The sequence below is a fragment of the Crocuta crocuta genome, unplaced genomic scaffold, assembly GCF_008692635.1.
Source record: "Crocuta crocuta isolate KB4526 unplaced genomic scaffold, BGI_CrCroc_1.0 scaffold44, whole genome shotgun sequence".
In the NCBI taxonomy this organism is placed as follows: Eukaryota; Metazoa; Chordata; class Mammalia; order Carnivora; family Hyaenidae; genus Crocuta; species Crocuta crocuta.
This window is the reverse complement of record NW_027530179.1, coordinates 1,531,929-1,551,218: the sequence shown is the minus strand read 5'-3', so window position 1 is coordinate 1,551,218 and position 19,290 is coordinate 1,531,929. Positions and strand designations below refer to the sequence as shown.

General features: G+C 33.5%; 1 protein-coding gene across 2 annotated transcripts in view; it reads left to right on the top strand.

Annotated features, from left to right (window-relative positions):
- The window catches only part of CD2AP (CD2 associated protein), a 128,326-nt gene extending 109,198 nt beyond the window's left edge, over positions 1–19,128 (top strand). For both annotated transcript variants that reach the window (XM_077764827.1, XM_077764826.1), the window contains exons 14-18: positions 6,573–6,685; positions 7,423–7,524; positions 9,189–9,370; positions 11,998–12,061; positions 16,353–19,128. In XM_077764827.1, coding sequence (XP_077620953.1) covers positions 6,573–6,685; positions 7,423–7,524; positions 9,189–9,370; positions 11,998–12,061; positions 16,353–16,394 — 503 coding nt within the window. In that variant the 3' untranslated portion in view covers positions 16,395–19,128. The remainder of the gene's footprint in view (positions 1–6,572; positions 6,686–7,422; positions 7,525–9,188; positions 9,371–11,997; positions 12,062–16,352) is intronic.
- Positions 19,129–19,290: the final 162 nt, after the last annotated feature.

The window sequence follows — 19,290 nt, the reverse complement described above, 5'->3', positions numbered from 1 at the left end:
TATCATGAATTTGCAGCAATTCAGTCCCATCTTCAGACGCCACTTCTGATTCTAGTTCTTTTGCTATTTCCACCAATCTTTAGTTACTTCCTCCTCTGAAATCTTGAACCCTGTATAGTAGTAATCCATGAGAGTTGGAATCCGTGTCTTCCAAACTCCTGTTAATGCCGATATTTTGACTTCTCCCATGAATCCTGATTGTTTTTAGTGGCGTCTAGAATCATGAATCCTTTCCAGAAGGTTTTTAATTTATTTTGTCCAAAGCCATCAGAGGAATCACTATCCAGGGCAGCAGTAGTCTTATGAAGTTTTTTTCCTTAGATAATAAGACTCGAAAGTTGGAAGAAATTCAGAATTAGTCCTTGGTCCTTGGGCTACAAAATGGATGTGATTAGCAGGCATGAAATCAACATTAATCTTGTTGTATATCTCCATCAGATCTCTTGGGGAAGTAACAAGGTACATTGTCAGCAGTAATACTTAGAAAATAATCTTTTTTTCTGAGCAGTAGATCTCAACAATAGGATTAAAATATTCAGCAAACCAAGTTGTAAAGAAATGTGCTGCTGTCCTTTTAATTGTTTCATTTATAGAGCACAGATTTAGCGTAATTTTTTTTGTAGTTTATTTATTCATTCATTTAGAGAGATCCCACACGTGCAGGGAAGGGCAGAGGGAGAGAGAGTCTGTAGCCGACTCTGTTCTGTCAGTGCAGAGCCCATCATGGGGCTCGATCCCATGAACTGCAAAATCTTGACCTGAGCTGAAATCAAAGAGTCGGGCACTTAACTGACTGAGCCACTTAGCAGCCCCAGATTTAGCATAATTCTTAAGGGCCTGAGGAATTGCAGAATGGTAAATGAGCATTGACTTCAGCTTACAGTCACCAGCTGCATTAGCCCCTAAGAAGAGAGTCACACTGTCCTCTAAAGCTTTGAGCCCAAGCATTGATTTCTCCTCTCTATCTATGAAAGTCCCAGATGGCATCTTCTTCCAATACAAGGCTGTTTGATCTACAGTGAAAATCTGTTGTTTAGTGAAGTCACCTTCATAAATAAGCCAGATCTTTGGATAATTTGCTGTAGCTTCTACGTCAGCCCTTGCTACTTTGCCTTGCACTTTTATGTGATGGAGATGGCTTCTTTCCTTAAACCTCACAAACCAACCTCTGCTAGCGTCAGGCTTTTTTTCCTGCTGCTTCCTCACTTCTCTCAGCCTTCACAGAATTGAAGAGTTAGGGCCTTTCTCTGGATTAGGCTTTGGCTTAAAGGAATATTGTGGCTGATTTGATCTTCTGTCCAAATCACTGAAACTTTCTCCCTATCAGCAATAAATCTATTTGCTTTCTTTATTCATTAAAGTAACACTTAATTTCCTTCATGAATTTTTCCTTTGCATATGCACTTTGGCTGGCTGACACAGTTAGCCTAGCTTTAGGCCTATCTCGTCTTTCTGCATGCTTTCCTCACTAAGCTTAATTTCTAACTTTCGACTGAAAGCGAGATATGTGTGACTCTTCATTTTACTCCAACACTTAGAGGCCATTGTAGGGTTATTAATTGTCTCATTTCAGTGTTGTTGTGTCTCAGGCAATAGGGAAGCTCAAAGAGAGGGAGAGAGATGGGAAGCCGCTTCTCCATGGAGCAGTCAGAAACCCATACCATTTACAGATTAAGTTCAGCATTTTCTGTAGCCACAGTTCATTACAGTTATAAGAGTAAAACAAAAATCACTGATCACAGATCACCATAACAAATATAATAGCAATGAGAAGGTTTGAAATATAGTGAGAATTACCAAAATGTGACATGGAGACAGGAAATGTTGGAAAACTGGAGCTGATACACTTGTTCAAGACAGGGTTGCCACCAACCTTCAATTTGTAAAAAAAGTAATATCTGCAAAGTACAATAAAATGAGATATGCCTGGAAATTTTGGAAATTTGTTTATATTACATAGAAAATATTTACTGAGCAAGAGTTATATCCAGGTATTATTTTAGGCGCAAGTACTATTCTAAAACTAAAGGCCTGGCTTCTGATAGCATATAGCTCATGTTTCAAACTTCAACTCAGGCTGTTCCTCATTTCCTTTTTTTATTGGAATAGTATCTTTTTAGTGTTTGTAGTATAAAAGGGTTTGAAATCTTTTTTTGAGATATTGACACCTTAAAAAAATACAGTTCTGCATCAGATAATTTCAAATTTGGCATTAGGTTTAGGTATATTTTAATTTATAGGTTTGGTTCAGTTTGAGGTTTTAAATCTGTAAAATAGTATATGAAACTTGCCCTTTAACATGTTTCAGAAAGTTTAAAACATACATGAAAATCTTCTTAGAATCTCATTATTACATAAAATAATTTCAGGTGGTGATACAGTAGCAAGTATACTGAATTTGCTGTTAAAATGTGGATGTTAAATTATTAGCTCATTGATCATTGTCTTGTTTCTTAATCTGTTTTCTCGCTTAAATAACAATTTCTCCAATGTATCTGTGATACCTATTAGAGTATTTGACATGGAAGTTATGATAAAATGTTATTTCCATTCTTTTCCTTTCTTCTGTTATTAATCCCATCTCCTGTTTCTCCTCTTATCTGTAGAGGACATACATCTCTAACACTACTCTCAGATATGATTTTCCTGTATATACAGCCGTTTATAAGCTATTTTTAAAATAAATGTCCTTCAGTATATATTCTCACATATAAGGTAGTATAAATTGCATAGTTGTTAGAACCATGTTTTCATTTTTTCACCTCTTTTTCAAACAATCAAAAATTGGTTTTGAATAATCTCGCTGCTACTATTGGTTAATTATAAAGTTCACATGGTCTAAATATTTCTAAAGTATTAAGTTTTCTGGGACATAAAATGGACTTAAAAATTAGTCTTAAAATATAAGATAGAAAATTTAGTGGTAACATACCTATTACAATGAGAAACCACAGCTGATGAAGTATTCTTATAGCATAGTATTTTATCCTTTTTGGTTTTCTGTGATAAATTCTTCTTGGGTTAAAAGGAGATTTTAGAGATATATAACATTATTTGATCCAGAGTGTTACATTCTTAAATAGTGAGACATTCTTTCTCTTCAGTTTTGTTTGATAATTGATCTATTTTGTTTGAATTACTTTACCAATATTCATTTATTTCTTCCAGAAAGAATTTAAGGTGGAATTTTTCTAATAAGATGCCTACTTGTTGAGTGCTACACACTATAAAAATGAGTCTGTATCTAAATTAGGGCACAAAAATAAAACGCACCCCAAAATGTGGAATTTACCTAGAGATTAAGAGCAGAGATTAAAGTTATTGTATTAATATCTTTATAGAGAATAGCATATAAAGCATAATTGAAGTTTCATTTATGTATTATGTGATTTTAAGTGTTGCATAAGTTGTATTTTTATAGTGAGATATTTAAAAATACTGTTTGTCCTATTTTTCTTTTAGTATATCATAGAATTAAAATTGCTTTTCATTGTAATTACTGACATATGCTGGAGACTAAAACTTGACTGAAAGGTAGTTTAATTTTAGTTCTAACTATATTAATGAGTTGCTGATATGTTAAATATTGATTTATTATTCTGACCTCTAATTTTTTACTAAAAATCCTTTTTGAAGCTGTCTTGGTGTTCAGTGAGTAATTTTAAAAAGGCTTCTTTCTACTTAATGGTATGTTGAAATTAATACTAGTCATTGTTTTTTCTTTTGAAAGACAATAAATCTAAAATCTAACACACATCTTATGTAAGTTTAGATAAACTGCAGTAGGTATGTGCTAAACATTGAAATGGTTCTATTCATTCTACAACTGTTCCTTTTTCCTGCTTTGTAAAATAATTTTTTTGGTTTAGTCTTTTTTCTAGACATTCCTATCCTTGACTTTTCTTTCCAGATTTTGTTTCCTAGCCTGTTTGCCATGTTTCCCTTCTTACGTGTCAGGAAATTATCCTACCTTTCTCCATTTTGGTAAGATGACAATTTATAAAAGAAATCAAAACAATATATTCAGTATAAATAGGTGGTGCACATTGATTTTTTATTTGTAATTGTACTAAAAGTGTACATGTTTGTCTGTCTATTCTAACCCTTTTGGTTTTCCATTTGAAAATAAAATGAAACTTATGTTGGAAAATTTTTCCTGATTAGTGTAAGGTATTCTTTTGATAAAATTTTTTTAAATTGGAAACTGTAAAAGTCCATTTATTTTCTCCCAAAATTTGATATTTCACTTTGACTTTTTAAAATTCCATATCTTCTTAGGCAGTATGTAGAAATGTAAATGGCTGACAGAGTGACAACGAAATTGTAAGAGTTAAGTGATTGTCATGCCTTTCATGCCATGTGTACAGTATGAATCCACTCTTAAGACTCTTAGGTCAACTTAAATGTGTTCAAGTAGTCAGGAGTCCAAAATGTGCACTGTTTTATTTTACTAACCTAATGGCTTAAATGGAGGACCTGAGAGAGTTTTAGAATAGTGAAATTATTTGACTTGGTGCTGTAGCCCCAAATTGGACATATGGAAGGCATTTTTACATGAGCATGGTCTATAATTTAGTAGATCTTCCTTTTATTTATCCTTTCAGTTTCGTTTCTCTTCATCTCTTCCTATGTATTTCTGTTTGTTTCTTTTTCTTTCTGCAAGTTGCTTAAATATGCATTTGAAAATAATCTTCACAGGCCAAAATTACTAGATTGTACTTTTCTAGATTTTTGTGTAGGTTGTCAGTACACACGTGGATCAGCATTTATTTTTTATTGTTTATTTTTCAAAGAGAGCACACACGAGTTGAAGAGGGGCAGAGAAAGATGGGGTGGGGAGGGGGGGCAGAGATAGAGAATCCAAAGCGGGCTCTGTGCTGATAGCAGTGAGCCTGATGCAGGGCTGGAACTCATGAACTGTGAGATCATGACCTGAGCTGAAATCGGTTGGGATGCTCAACCAGGCAGCCCTCAGCATTTTTTAACCTTCAAACTACAGCATATTTTTAACATCTTTTAATATTGGTTTTCTTATGAAACTTACAAATAAAATGAAATATTTAAAAATATATTTAAACTCAAGGTCTTTCACATTATATAATGCACTTGCCATTAAAGCCACTGTGTCTCTGATTATGGTTTGTTATATTTTATAATTACATATGAATAATTATCAAAAGGCTCAAGACCAAAACTAAACTCATTCAATTACCTGTTATGATGTATTAACCTCATGATTAGATATAAGTTAGAACACACAGAGTAGTCCCAGAATGTGAAGATGGAAAAGAATTAACAGAAATCAACAAATACTTAAATTTTTGTTATAAAATGTATATTGTCAAACAGTGATACCTTTGTTAAGCCTTAAAATTTTTTTCTAAATTACTTTGAATATGAAAAGTGATGAATAAGCTTTGAGGGGAGTAATGGTAATTATCTTTAAGTATCTTTTAAGAAAGAACAAATCACTGAGTTTGGATATTTAACTATTTCAGAAAGCATTATAAATATCCAGGCAATGGTAATATACAGAATTTTTTTTACCTCGAAGACTAAACCAAAGATGTCTGTTGCCATATCAGTTAATCTTGACTGTGATTGATATATCCCTAGTTTGGAATCTAGGATGAAGGAAGATTATATTGGCCATGGAAGTGTCTGGAGTTATCCTTAGGATACTTGGATCACTTAACAGATTTCTAGGCTTCAAATTAAAGGTCACCTCTTCAGCAAGGTTTTCTGGATCATCTAGAAAAAGCGAAGATATTATATATTATATGCCATTGTTTCAGAGAAACGAATTACATAGGTTTTTCCTTAAACCCAAGTTACTGGATTAAAAGTCACCCAGCCTCTGATGGTGGGGAAACATGTGAATGATCCTTGTAGCGTTTTTCCTTGATACCCAGTTTGCCTTAGATTTATAACTTGCCTTATAGTTCCTAAACATGGTAATGTCTAAGCAGTAGTGCAGTGAACTATGAACAGTTTAACTCCCAGCTACAAAACACTGTGCACATATGTATGTATACACACATATAAGACCCATTAAATTATACTTTCACTTTACATTGAGAAATGCATTGGAAAGCATCAGGGTCCCACATACAGTTGAGTCCTTAAAATTTGAATATTAGGATACTACTTGAAATTTAAAACAAATTTTATGTGTTAATCTTCTGATATATTATAAACAATTATGAGGTGAAGAAGTAGATCAAGTTTTTTTTTTTAACAAGCAAGACTTCAGATTACAATCTTTTTTATGATACCACAATTTTTGGTTCAGATTTATATCTTTCAATAAGAACTTTTGTTGAGGTCTAAGTCTCTATTAGAAATATGAACTTTATGTTGTTAATAAAGCCTTATAAAATGTATTCGGTAAAGAGGATGTTTGTTTTTAAGGGTGAGTGGTGTTTTCCAAATGCATATGAAAAGCACAGGTTAACTTGTGAGTCCTAGTGGTACTCTTTTTATTGTATAATTTGTTAAAAATCCAGAAATATTCTTTTTAACTTTTAAAATGTAGTTATCTCTTAGTAGATATGTTTAATTTTTTTCTCCAGATATTCTAAATTTTGATGACATAGCTTCCTCAGAAAACTTGCTACATCTTACTGCAAATAGACCGAAAATGCCTGGAAGAAGGTTACCTGGACGCTTCAATGGTGGACATTCTGTGAGTTATACTTCCTGTTGTAAAACACAAAAATGTAGCAGAGCCAAAGTCCTTCTGAAGATAAGGACGAGGGAGGATTTATGCCTCCACCAAAGTTTAAAAATCAGGAAGATAGATGTTATACTGAAGTGGCGTATAGTTGGTTATATTTAGCGAGATACGGGGTTATGTTCATTTCAGAGAGGCTTGGAATGGAAGGTTACAGAATCAGGAATAAAGAATTGTCCTGAGACCATAACCACAAGAGCACAGGGTCAAAAGAGGTCACAGTATCTGTAGTCTACCCATCTAACAACAATAATTAGAATTGAGTGGTACATATTCACCTTAGGAAGGAACGAGAACATTTTTTTTTTTTTTTTTTTACCTCTGAAATAGTGGTTTTTTGTTAGTACTAATGCTGGTATCTGAATGTGTAGCTTCTTTTTATGCTTTCTGTACTTTGCCTGGGAAAGCACTGATAGTGCTTTATTATTAATATATTAGCTCTTAAGCAGCACAGTCCTTTTAAAACTTAAGTAGAGAAAATTTTTGTTGCTAGGAGGCAGGCTATTTTTATCTTAAAGATGCAAGTGTATTGTTCAGCTTGAAATTAGGTACTATCCTGTTAACAATGATGGAATATCTGGAACAGTAGCTGCTAAAAACAGTGATAAAAGTTACTTAGTTTATTAACCAAATGTTTATTGCCTTTTCCTTGGTATTTTCTGTTTCTTGATTTTAAAAAAATCATTTAGCCAACTCAAAGCCCAGAAAAAATCTTGAAGTTACCAAAAGAAGAAGATAGTGCCAATTTAAAGCCGTCTGAATTTAAAAAGGATTCATGCTACTCTCCAAAGGTGAGGTGAATTGTGGCCCAAGGTTTGTAAAATTTATAGGATTCTTTGTGAACACCAAAGTTGTGGAATTTAAGGTATCTTTTTCCTTTTTTTGAGAGAGAGCATGCGCAAGCAGGGGAAGGGCAGAGAGAGGGAGAGAGAGAATCCAAGCGGGGCTTGAACTTATGCACCAGGAGATCATGACCCGAACTGAAATCAAGAGTTAGATGCTTAAACAACTGAACTACCCTGTCATTCTGTAAATTCTCTTTAAAAAAGAATTATTTCTACCAAGATATAAAATAATTCCTGCTAAAAAATTGAGTTATGAAAGTCACTATTCTCTGTAGCTCATTTTGTAGAGGACCTTATTATTGTAAATGAGTAATGTAAATGTTATATACTTCAGCTATTTTTTAAGGCATAGATCTATCTGTTTCCTTTTCCTTTTTTTTTTTTTTTTGTTTATTTATTTTAGAGAAAGGGAGAGAGAGTGTAAGCAGGGGAGGTACAGAGAGAGAGGGAGACACAGAATCCCAAGCAGGCTTCAGGCTCTGAGCTGTCAGTACAGAGCCTGACGCACAGACTGCGAGATCATGACCTGAACAGAAGTTGGATGCTTAACCATCTCAGGCACCCAGGTGCCCTCATCTTTCATTTTCCCATTAAACGTACACTCTGTGTAGCAGAAGCCATCGCTTGTTTATCCCTAACCTAATTTGTTTGGAACCATAATAAGCACTGAGTATATCCTGGAATGAAGGGCAGATAACATGGTTTTTTTCCCCATTTTTTACATGCTGTTAAGACTCTTCTAAACTTGCCATTTTTATGTAAGATAGTATTATCACATCCTATACACATCTTATATTTAAGTTCATGTTCCTCCTCAATTTCATTCATTTGGCTACTATTCAAATTTATCAGATACACTTAATCTGATTCTCTCAACTGTCATCAGTAGATTGAAATTTTACTTCCTGTTACTTATTGAAATAGTACAAGAGCATCAGGCCATGGATTCATGTTAATGTCTTGCTAAATTCTTCATGATTACTTTTAAGTGAATCTCTTTGAATATTTAATACGGAGAATCAAAACAAAACCCTAATGGGATGGGGCACCTGCGTGGCTCAGGCAGTTAAACATCCCTCTCTTGATTTTGGGTCAGGTCATGATCTCATGGTTCATGGGATTGAGCCTTGTGTTGGGTTCTGTGCTCACATGGCAGTGTGGAGCTTGCTTGAGATTCTCCCTCCCCTCCTCTGTTTCTACCCAACCCTGCTCGTGTGTATACGCCTGTACTCTTTTGCTCTCTCAAAATAAATAAACATTAAAAAAAACCCACAACACCTTCATAATGCTGATATATTCTTGCCTCTAGATGCTCCATTCAATAAACCATTCATAAGATAAATCTAATAGATTTTTCTTTTCTTTTACACTTTTTTTTCTTTTTAATTGATAAAGCCCTTGACATTTCTCACAAAAACCCCTAGTGATTGCAAGTTTATTCTTGGTTGTTTGGTGGTTTTACCAGTTGTGAATATTATCAAACTGGTTTTTGAATTTTCAGATTTATCATTTATCTTGGAGTATTATTTTAATTATCTCCTTGCTATAAAAATTTTTTGAACTTAAACATAAATGCAACAAAATAAGAACGTTTTCTGTTATGTTTTCAGCCATCTGTGTACCCTTCAACACCTTTAAGTGCTTCTAAACCAAATATGGCTGCTGCTTTAACTCCATTGGAAATCAAACCTAAAGTAGAATCAGATGATGGGAAGAAAAATCCCTTGGATGAACTTAGAGCTCAGATTCTTGAATTGCTGTGCATTGTAGAAGCGCTGAAAAAGGATCATGGGTAAGTAACCCTTGTTTTCTTTGAATACTACTTAACAGGTGTGTAGAGAATTCTTTCAAATCCTGTGAAGTAGAGATGTAATCTGCTGAATTTCTGATATAAGCAAGTATATTTTCAGTGAAATTTTCATTAAAAATGCTTCTCTCTGCAAAAATCTTGAATTGGAAAATTTGATCTTGTAGCTTGATTATAGAAAAAGGTATATATTTACCTATAATTTAAGGGTACAAATCTTCTCAAAGAAAGGGGTTAATTAATCTTAAAATATTAGGAAAAGTTCTATTTTATTTTGGATCTGGAGTGTATCTATATGTATATTTACTTTTCAGAGTAACTGGATCACTGTCTCTGCTATAAAAAAAAAAATAAATGGATTGCAACTACATATGTCAACATGCAATTAATCTGAAAAATGTTGAGGGTGGGGAAGGCAAGTCAGAGATATGATACAGTATTATTTAATTTACATACAGTTTAAAAAGCATGCAAAATCAAACATTAAGTGTGTTTCAAGATATATTTGTATACATGGTAAAATTAGAAAGAAAAGAAATAATTACTATAAAACTTCCTATGACAGAGAGGGGGAAGTAGATTTTAGGGTCTCTGAGTATCAGAGGTACTGGTAATAATAACTTATTTCTTAAGCTGACTTGGAGTTCTAAGGTTTTTGTTTTATTATCATATCTTTATAGCTTGCAAATACATAAAGGGTCTTTATGCATTCAGTATTCAAATCTAAAATCTTTGGAACAAATCATTAACAAGACTTAAATGATATTGACATGAAAAGATTAACAAATATAATAGTAATGTATTTCTTTAGTTGAAAGGTTATTTTAGAAAAAGATATATAGGGGCGCCTGAGTGGCTCAGTCAGTTAAGCATTTGTCTTCGGCTCAGGTCATGATCTCATAGTTTGTGGGTTCGAGCCCTGCGTCGGGGCTCTGTGCTGACAGCTCAGAGCCTGGAGCCTGCTTCGGATTGTGTCTCCTTCTCTCTCAGACCCTGCTCTGCTCATGCTGTCTCTCTCTCTCTCTCAGAAACAAATAAAAAGCATTAAAAATTTTAAAAAATTAAAAAAAAANGTTCTTATAAAAAGGAAACAGTGTTACATAAAAATTTTATATTTATAATTTTTAAAAGAATAATAAAAACAGGAGGGTGGTACTAAAATTATCAGATCAAAAAGCAAATAATGAGAATAATGTAATGCTATTACAAACATAAATAAACAGAGCAGGATAAATATTTTAGCAATAGGTCCTCATTTAGATATAAATTAAATGTATAATAAACTCAGAATAATAGAATTCAAAAAAGGAAGCATTATTTAATTTAGTGATAACATTTTGAAATACAAAGTTACTATTTTAGTACATTTTCTATTATATACCAAAATAAACTCTAGATAAATTTGAGTTAAATATTTAAAAAATTATAGTCAGTTGAAAACAGTAGAAGCTCTCAACATAGTTTTATAATCATTAAAACCACAGAAGAAATTAGTTTTGAAACTATATAATTTAAAACTTCATTTCTTCTATATTCTTTCTTCCTGAGCATTTTCATGTATTTCTCAAGCTAGTATTTCTATAATACTCTTGAAGATAATTTTCAAGAGGCTGAAAATGTCTGTACTTGTTTGTACTTTTTGATTTAGAAATTTGATATACTGGTATATTCATGATGTTAAAGAAAATTCGTATTCTTTCTATCTCCCCCAAAACCCAACTAATCAAACAAAACAACTTGGATATTTGAGTGTCAAGCATTAGGTATCAGAAATATGGTAATTTTACCAGTATGGAAATATTTTTAAATACTTTGTGAAAAGAGCTTATACTTATAGCTGTGGAGGGAAAATGACTATCTAAAAAGATAGAAGGGAACACAGAAAAATGAAAACATGAATTAAGGAGGAAGGATTGTTGGGGTGTCTGGGTGGCTTGCTCAGTTGGTTAAGCATCCGACTTCGACTCATGTCATGATCTCATGGTTCATGAGTTCGAGTCCTGCATTGGACTCTGTGCTGACAGCTCAGAGCCTGGAGTCTGCTTTGGATTCTGTGTCTTCCTCTCCCTCGCCCCTCCCCAGCTCAGTCTCACTCTGTTTCTCAAAAATGAGTAAACGTTAAAAATTAAAAAGGATTGTGGGCTAATGTTTTTTTGTTTATTGGTTTGGTAATTTAAATGTAGTGTTTCATTTGAAAAAAATAGAGAAATGTAAAATCCAGGTAACCCTGTTAAATCATTTGCCCTGTACTGTGACATGTTTTGACATTGCCAGATTACTTGGGCTTTAGAGTATCTATCCTGGGAATTGCATGATAAATGAATATGGAAAACTGTTTATAAAGCCCAGTTATTATTTTTTTATTTTATCATGAGCTACTCTGTATTCACTTAAAAATTTCTTTATTACAGATAGGTTTGCTGTGGTATTGCCGAATTTTTAACTGTTGGATTGAACCATTCCAACTAGTGAATTTGACATTTTTCTCAACATGGCTATTTTCTTTAAAAAGTTTTCCCCATGTTTTGGTATGGCAGGTTAACAGATCCTGTTAACATTAGTCAAATATATTGTTTAAATGAAAGACTGAACAGTAATAAATTGTTTTTTAGGAAAGAACTGGAAAAACTACGAAAGGATTTGGAAGAAGAGAAGGCAATGAGAAGTAATCTAGAGGTAATTCATTTCTCCTAACATTGAGATTGTAGTCAACATAAATAAACTAGATGTGTTTTTCCATCCCACCTAGGTGATTGATTTCACTACAAATTATGCTAAGTGGGACACTCCCTGCTGCTTGGTAGCCATTTAATTAATCTCTTGTTGACTCCCTGTCACATTCCATTCATTCATTCAGCAAATATTTTTGAGCACTAACTCTCTTAGGCAGTGCACGAGGCATAAGATATACATTCATAAATAAAACAAATGTGATTCTTGCCTCATAAGTGTGTAGTTCTAGATATTTTGCACTCAACATTGCTTTCTTACGCTATTTCTCTTTTTTCTAACAGTTGACTTTTTTCTTTTTTTTTTTTTTTACTTTTTGACTTTTTTTTTAATCTGGAGGCAAGGGGGGTTTGATAATGGTATTGCTCTAGATTTGTTGACTTTTGATTTCTCACTGAGAGTTTACTTTATAACCATAATGTTAACACCTTCACTCTCGGCTGATAACTGACAATTTCACTTATTTTATCTTAACTTTTTTTCCATCCTCACTGACTTTGGTCTTCATTTGTGCACTTCTTTTCTGCATATTTCAAAGAAAGTCTATTCTGCCTTTTTTCAAAGGCTCTTCCCATTCTGTATTTAAGTATTTCATATGCTTCCCTATTTTTACCTATTTCTCTTGTTATCATTGTGAAACAGAAAGAACTTGTTCAGAAAAACTTGAGCCCCTCTTCTGACTTATAGCTGTGACTTGCAGCTCTAAACTCTGTCAGTTAGTCTTCGCATCTTCTATACATATTCAGTGGAGACGTATATCAACTTGTAAGGATTATTCTTCCTGTTTTAAGGGTGAGGAAACTAGGGTTTAGAGTGATTAAATCAGCAACGGAGCTAAAATTTTTAACACAAACAGCCAGACTTTGGAAACTTTACTTTTAGGGATTAAGTTATTCTGTTTGAACTTGAGTTACACTGTTTAACCTCCTTTTTGCTTTAGTTGTTAATCTGTGTGAAGGTATTTGGCAAATTATCACAACTCCATTTTTACTCTTATATTTGATATATCCCTTTCATTGGCACTTTCCCTTTTCCTTTGAAAATATTCTTTTTCCCCATTTTCAAAAAACAAAAGCCCCCTTTCAGGTCCAGCTGCCCGCTTGATCTACTATAGTTCTCACATTTCAGTTGAGGTTCATTTATTGCAAAACAGAAACAACCAAAGTAAAATTTTCCTTCAGAACTGCCCCTGGCCCTCCTTTCTGTATCTGCTCACTCTTTTCCTACCTGTGCCCACAGAGAATCTATCATGATTAGTTCTGTGACTCTCCCATCTGAATCTAATTTGTCTTTTCCCACCTTCTGGCCTGTTAACAGCTGCTGGTCTCCACGGATGTTCCACTGTGAACTCAGAACTAGCATGTCCCCTTGGGGCGCCTGGGTGGCTCAATCAGTTAAGCGTCCGACTTCAGCTCAGGTCATGATCTCGCGGTTCATGGGTTCGAGCCCCGCATTGGGCTCTGTGCCGACAGCCAGCTCAGAGCCAGTAGCATGTTCCAGATTCTTTGTCTCCCTCTCTCTTTGACCCTGCCCTGCTCACATTGTCTCTCTCTCTCTCTCTCTCTGTGTCTCAGAAATAAATAAAACATTAAAAGAAAAAGTTACATTCTTAAAAAAAAAATAAAGTACCCTTTAAAAAAAAAACAGCTAGTATGTCCCCTTTGACACTCACCCTCTTCCTTCACTGCTCTTCTGACTTTCTGTTTCTGTTGATGTTTTCATTGCCTTTCAAGTCATGCAGATATGATCCTTCCATTCTAAAACTTCCCATTCAGGCCTGTTGTTAGCTTGACTCCCTCACCTTTATCTCTTTGTTGCTGGTATTTGTGTCCTTTTCCCATGCTCTTTTTCTTCTGTTTAGCTGTTTAAGTTTCTCTCATTCTTATCTCAAATTAATCTTTCTTGCTCAGTACTTGCAAGAACTTTGTTACTTGCCGATTGAAGTTCAGACTTCTCAACTTAGCGTATGAGGTCTTTTATGTCCTGATCCTAGTTTATCTTTCTTTTCTTGGTTCCTGATCTTCAGTGGTCCCCCACACTTAATTTGTCTGAATTTTTGCTCTTACTGTATTTTCTTGGATTTTCCTTTTGTTTCATCTTCTCATGCATAAGTTCTACAGATTCTCAAAGCTCACCTCCGTCACCTTCATTAAGTTAGTACCAGTCATCCTCTGATTAAAAGTCATTTTGTCTCTTTCCAAATTCATGTCCTTTAGTTTTGAAAAGAATGAATGAGTAATAACTTTCTATCTTGTCACTGTAACGTTACCACTGTGACTTTTGCCCATCTTGTAGACTGTTAAGACTGTTTCAGGGAGATCTCTGTTTCATCTTTGTCCATAGATTTGAGCACATTGCTCTTTATACATATTAGATAGCTAATAAATTTTTGTCAAATTAAAGCATACATATTACAAGCATCTTAAATTCCTAGTAATTCCCAGAGTGTAACATAGTAGAAATTCAGAAATGAAAAAAAACTTTCTTGGGGCACCTGGGCAGCTCAGTTGGTTAATCATCTGACTCTTGATTTCAGCTCAGGTCATGATCTCACAGTTGTGAGATTTGAGCCCCCACATCAAGCTCTGCACTGATCGTGGAACCTGCTTAGGATTCTCTCTCTCCTTCTTTCTCCTCCCCTCCCCCACTTGCACCTCCTCTCCGAAAATAAAAAGACATTTAAAAAAAAGTTTCTTGATTATATTTCCCTAAAGATTAAAAGTAGTACTTTGAACTGTGACGTTAACATATAGTATTAAGTTATCCTGAGGGCTGATAAAAAGACTAAAGATGAACAAGGAACATAAAAGAACATAGAAGAGAAACTCTAGTAATAAAAACATTTGCTTGATATCTAAATTTATGTGATAATAGTCTGTAAGGAATATTATTGACTGAGCATAGGGTTATTTCCCTATTCCCTCTTTAACCAGTGTGTGTGTGTGTGTGTGTGTGTGTGTGTGTGTGTGTGTGTGTGTGTGTAGGGGAGGGGTCCTGTTTTGTTTGCATCCTCATTCATTAAAATTGGAAGAGTTGGTTAATATATCTTTGGGCTAGAGATGATAATAGCGCATCAGGCTGAAGATTGAAAGTATTTTGTCTCATTCCAGGCTAAGACTTGTCCCAAACCAGTGCTGCTAAAATGTTTAGCTAATATTATCATGTTAGTTGAAGAATAATAATCAGGAAAGATCCCAGAACTAACAAACCATTCTTGAATAGTTAGAATCCCTTAAGAGATTGTGAACATATGGAAATCATACATTTTGACCATGACAGTGCTTATCATTTAATAATAAATTATTTGTCAGAGGTTAGCCATACCATATGTCATTAGTATGCAATGTTGGGGACAGGGAGAATGCTCTCAGAAGGTAAGGCCTAAATATTCTTGCATGCAGTGAAAGGCCAGAGGTGATCAGTACCTTATATACTTGGGAGGAGTAGAAAATTGTAGGCATCAGAGCCTGAGACCCTATCCGTACAAGTTCCAGATGATTTGCTAGCATGGAGCCATTGGCTTGGTATTGAATCTTTTGCTTCAACTCCATTAGCTGTTATGTGTCAGAATTAAATAATTCTGCTCACAATTAATTGTGAACATGTAATGAATATTCCTAATTCTCTTAAGTTTCTTAAATTGTGAATTTCAGTTAAATGAAGGATGCATTCTGCCTAAAGGTGAAAATATTTCCAGCACATTGACTGAATCTTAAATATATTCCTGCGTTTTAAATATAATTTAATCTAGAACATACTGTTTACAGATAAGGAAGTGAGACCAAGTAAGGTTAGTGATTTACCAGTATCACAGAGGTAGTAAGTGATAAACATAGAACTAAATTGGTCCTTTATTATTATTGTTTCTGTAGTTCTATATAGCCCCCCTTTGTTTAATTACAGGTACTTGTACATTTCTTCATTCTGTTTCAAGGGTTCTCTTGTTTTTGGAGGGTTGATTTTCTTATAGCTCTTTCAGCTACATTACTTAACATTGTTCTGACTGAAACAACTATAGTTACTTTTCTTTTGTTTCCTGCCATTTAGCAACTTGCACTGTGACATGATCTTCTTTTAAACTTGTTCTATACTTGTCACACCCTTAGAAATTGGATCTTAGAATGGAAATCAAAATCTGGAAGCTTAAATGTATGATTGGATCTTAATGACAGAATAAAATGAAGAAACTTTACGAAAGATATTTTATCTGTTGTCAACTTAACATTTTGTATTTTAGGTGGAAATAGAGAAGCTGAAAAAAGCAGTCCTGTCTTCTTGAAATGGCGTGGACCCGTGTTCTTAATGTTCCAGGGATTCAGAAACAACACTATGAACTTCACCTGACTTGTTACTTAAATATAACAAATGCTGATGTCCTGATAAATATGAGTATTTGAACTATAATCTATAGAAAAGTAGGGAGAGGGTTGATTTTTTATATATATTTTGTTTTGCCAATATGAAAAAAAAGAGGCCTTAATTCTTATGTGCTGGAATTGCAAACTTTTTTTTATTTTAGTTTGCTTGAAAATACTACTGAATCTGTATAAAAAGGAAAGTTCACAATCGTTTTTTTATTGAAACTTGTAGTATTATTTTTAAAGAGATCTATACTATAAATATGGTGATATCTTTACAAATAATCTGTAAAATATACTATTTGAGAGGGACAAATTAGCTTTATAGTAATTATAGCCACTACTTTTCCCATAATATGTAAGGGATATAAACTTTGTATATATATTTTTTTTACTTTTAGCTTCTTACCCAGGATACACTGTTGTGCCTGTTTGTTTGCAGTGCTGTTTATACTCTGGGTGATGAAATAGGAGTTTCCTAGCTATAAACCGGATTACTCACCCATGCATATAGTGATAACTAATGAAATAATCAGAATAATTTCAACTTTTAGAATATTTTATATTGCTTGCACTATAGGATTCATAAAAGGAATTTAGTTAAAATGTATTGGATCGTTAACTATATTTGGGAAAATATGAGCTATATTTTAAAAATTCATTAGGCCTAAGGAACTAAAAATGTCAATTTAACCATTAACTTGTGCCTAGAAACTACAGCACATGTAATATGCAAACACCAGCCTTACTGCTGTACTTTTCTGCTTATTTTACAGGCTCAGATATTACTCATTTCATGATCTTGTGATTTACTTCTTCATGCTCCTCCCTCTGATTTTTAATAATGATAACACAAGGAGAACAAAACTAAGAACATTCAGAACTTCAGTGTGATGTTTCATACTTTGACAAATTATCATCATGTAAATAACTCAGGTTTTACAATGTGTCAATTACCTAAAAGACCAAACTAACTGGTGGAGATATTTTAGGCTGTCATTTATAAAGGTACCAACTTTATAAAGAATGTTAATATATTATAAAACATAACAGTACAGCTTACTTAAAACCAAATATAGTTGGCCATATTCAAAATGCATTTTCATAAGATGGATGAATTGGTAGTTTCTTCAGAGTCACTTATGAACAGTTGAATGTTTTAAAATGTTGTATCTGTAGGTAATATGTCTTAAAATATGTGGGTTCACATTAAAATAGAAAAATTGACTTTTCATTTGCAAAACAAAAATTGAATTTAAGCTTTATGACAACAAAGACTTTCAGATCTTGAATGCCACCTGTAATGCTTCCATTTTGTATTATTTTAAACCACCAAACCAATATTTTCCCTTTAAGTTTTAATTTTATATACTGAAATCTTGTGTTAATTAAATTTTGCCATGTTATGTCATATAAAAGAGAATTGAAGTAGAAAATAATAGAAATTCCAGTAATTACTTACTGTTAAATTCACAACTTATGTTAGTGCTTTTGGGGAAACCTGATTGTGCATTGAGTATGTACATTTTAACTCTTTGAAGTCCTTGGGCTTTTCTGATATGGTCACTACTGAACAAAATTGTTTACTCCTGTTCTGATGTTTTTAAATGATTTGTCAAATGAACGATTTCCTTCTTGCTAAAAAGTTAGATTTTATTTTCTTTTAATGAAAGTCCTTAGGTAGAAATAAAAACATTGTAGCCTAGGAATCATTCTCCAGCTTTCTGACTGGAAAATCTATTAAGTGGCCCCTCCTCACCCGAATAATGGGCTGAGGGAAGTTTCCTGCAGATTTCAGGCCATTCTTAAAGTTTTTCTTGGTCATTTTCTCAGTAGTGCATAAAATGAAGATGGTCATGAATGCTGAAATACGTTTAGAGTATTTGCTTTGTATACTCCTCAGAATAGAAGATTAAAATACTGTGTCTCTTTTAGAAAATTAAAGTATTGTGTCTCTATTTTTCTGCCACTGACCAAATAGTAAAGAAAAGAAAGCCAAACTCAAAGGGAAAAATGATTACTTCAGTCTAGCAGTTTACCAGTGTTTGCTCTTGATATGGGGATTTTATTACTTTTATTCATAAAGTTCATATCACAAAATGGTATGTAATAATAGCCTTTATTTGGCAATAAATCATTTTTTTTCCTGAGTGAGTATAAATGACAGACTAGAGATGAGCAGCATGGAGTCTGTCATTGCCAAATTATTAGTGAATGTATTTTTTAGGTTTGCTGTTCTTTGAAACACATAATATTACTAATTTTCCTACTTGTATTTCAAAATTAGGAGTATTGTGTGTGTGTGCTTGCGTGTGACCACTGAACTTTAGTGGTTTGGTCTTACTATAAAGCTGTTACCTCTTCACAAAATGTAAGTCTGAAGATAGGAAGAGAGAATGGGCCTCGTTGAACAGAGGGGTTCTCTTTTTTATGCTTCTTACTGTGATCACAGAAAAAAAAAACAAACCCAAGTGCTCTCTTGATTTGTTGGTAAATATTTTATGCTTGCATTTAAACTTGAAATGTATGAACAGAATGAGACAATCAGTTAAAATCAGAAATGAGAAGCGTTAAAAATTAAAGGCCTTGTTTTGCTGTAGCAATAAAATGACCAAGTGCAATGACTTGATTTAATAAAATCATCTTTTAAAAGTTGCTGCTATGAATATTTTTAGCCATAAAATTTTACCCTTGTTTTAGCTTGACTTGCCTTCAGTAACTATAATGTAATGCAGTTGGTGTTGTGGTATTCTAACATTCCAAAAATAATAATAATAATAATAATAATAATATATATGTGTGGAAACTAAAAATAGT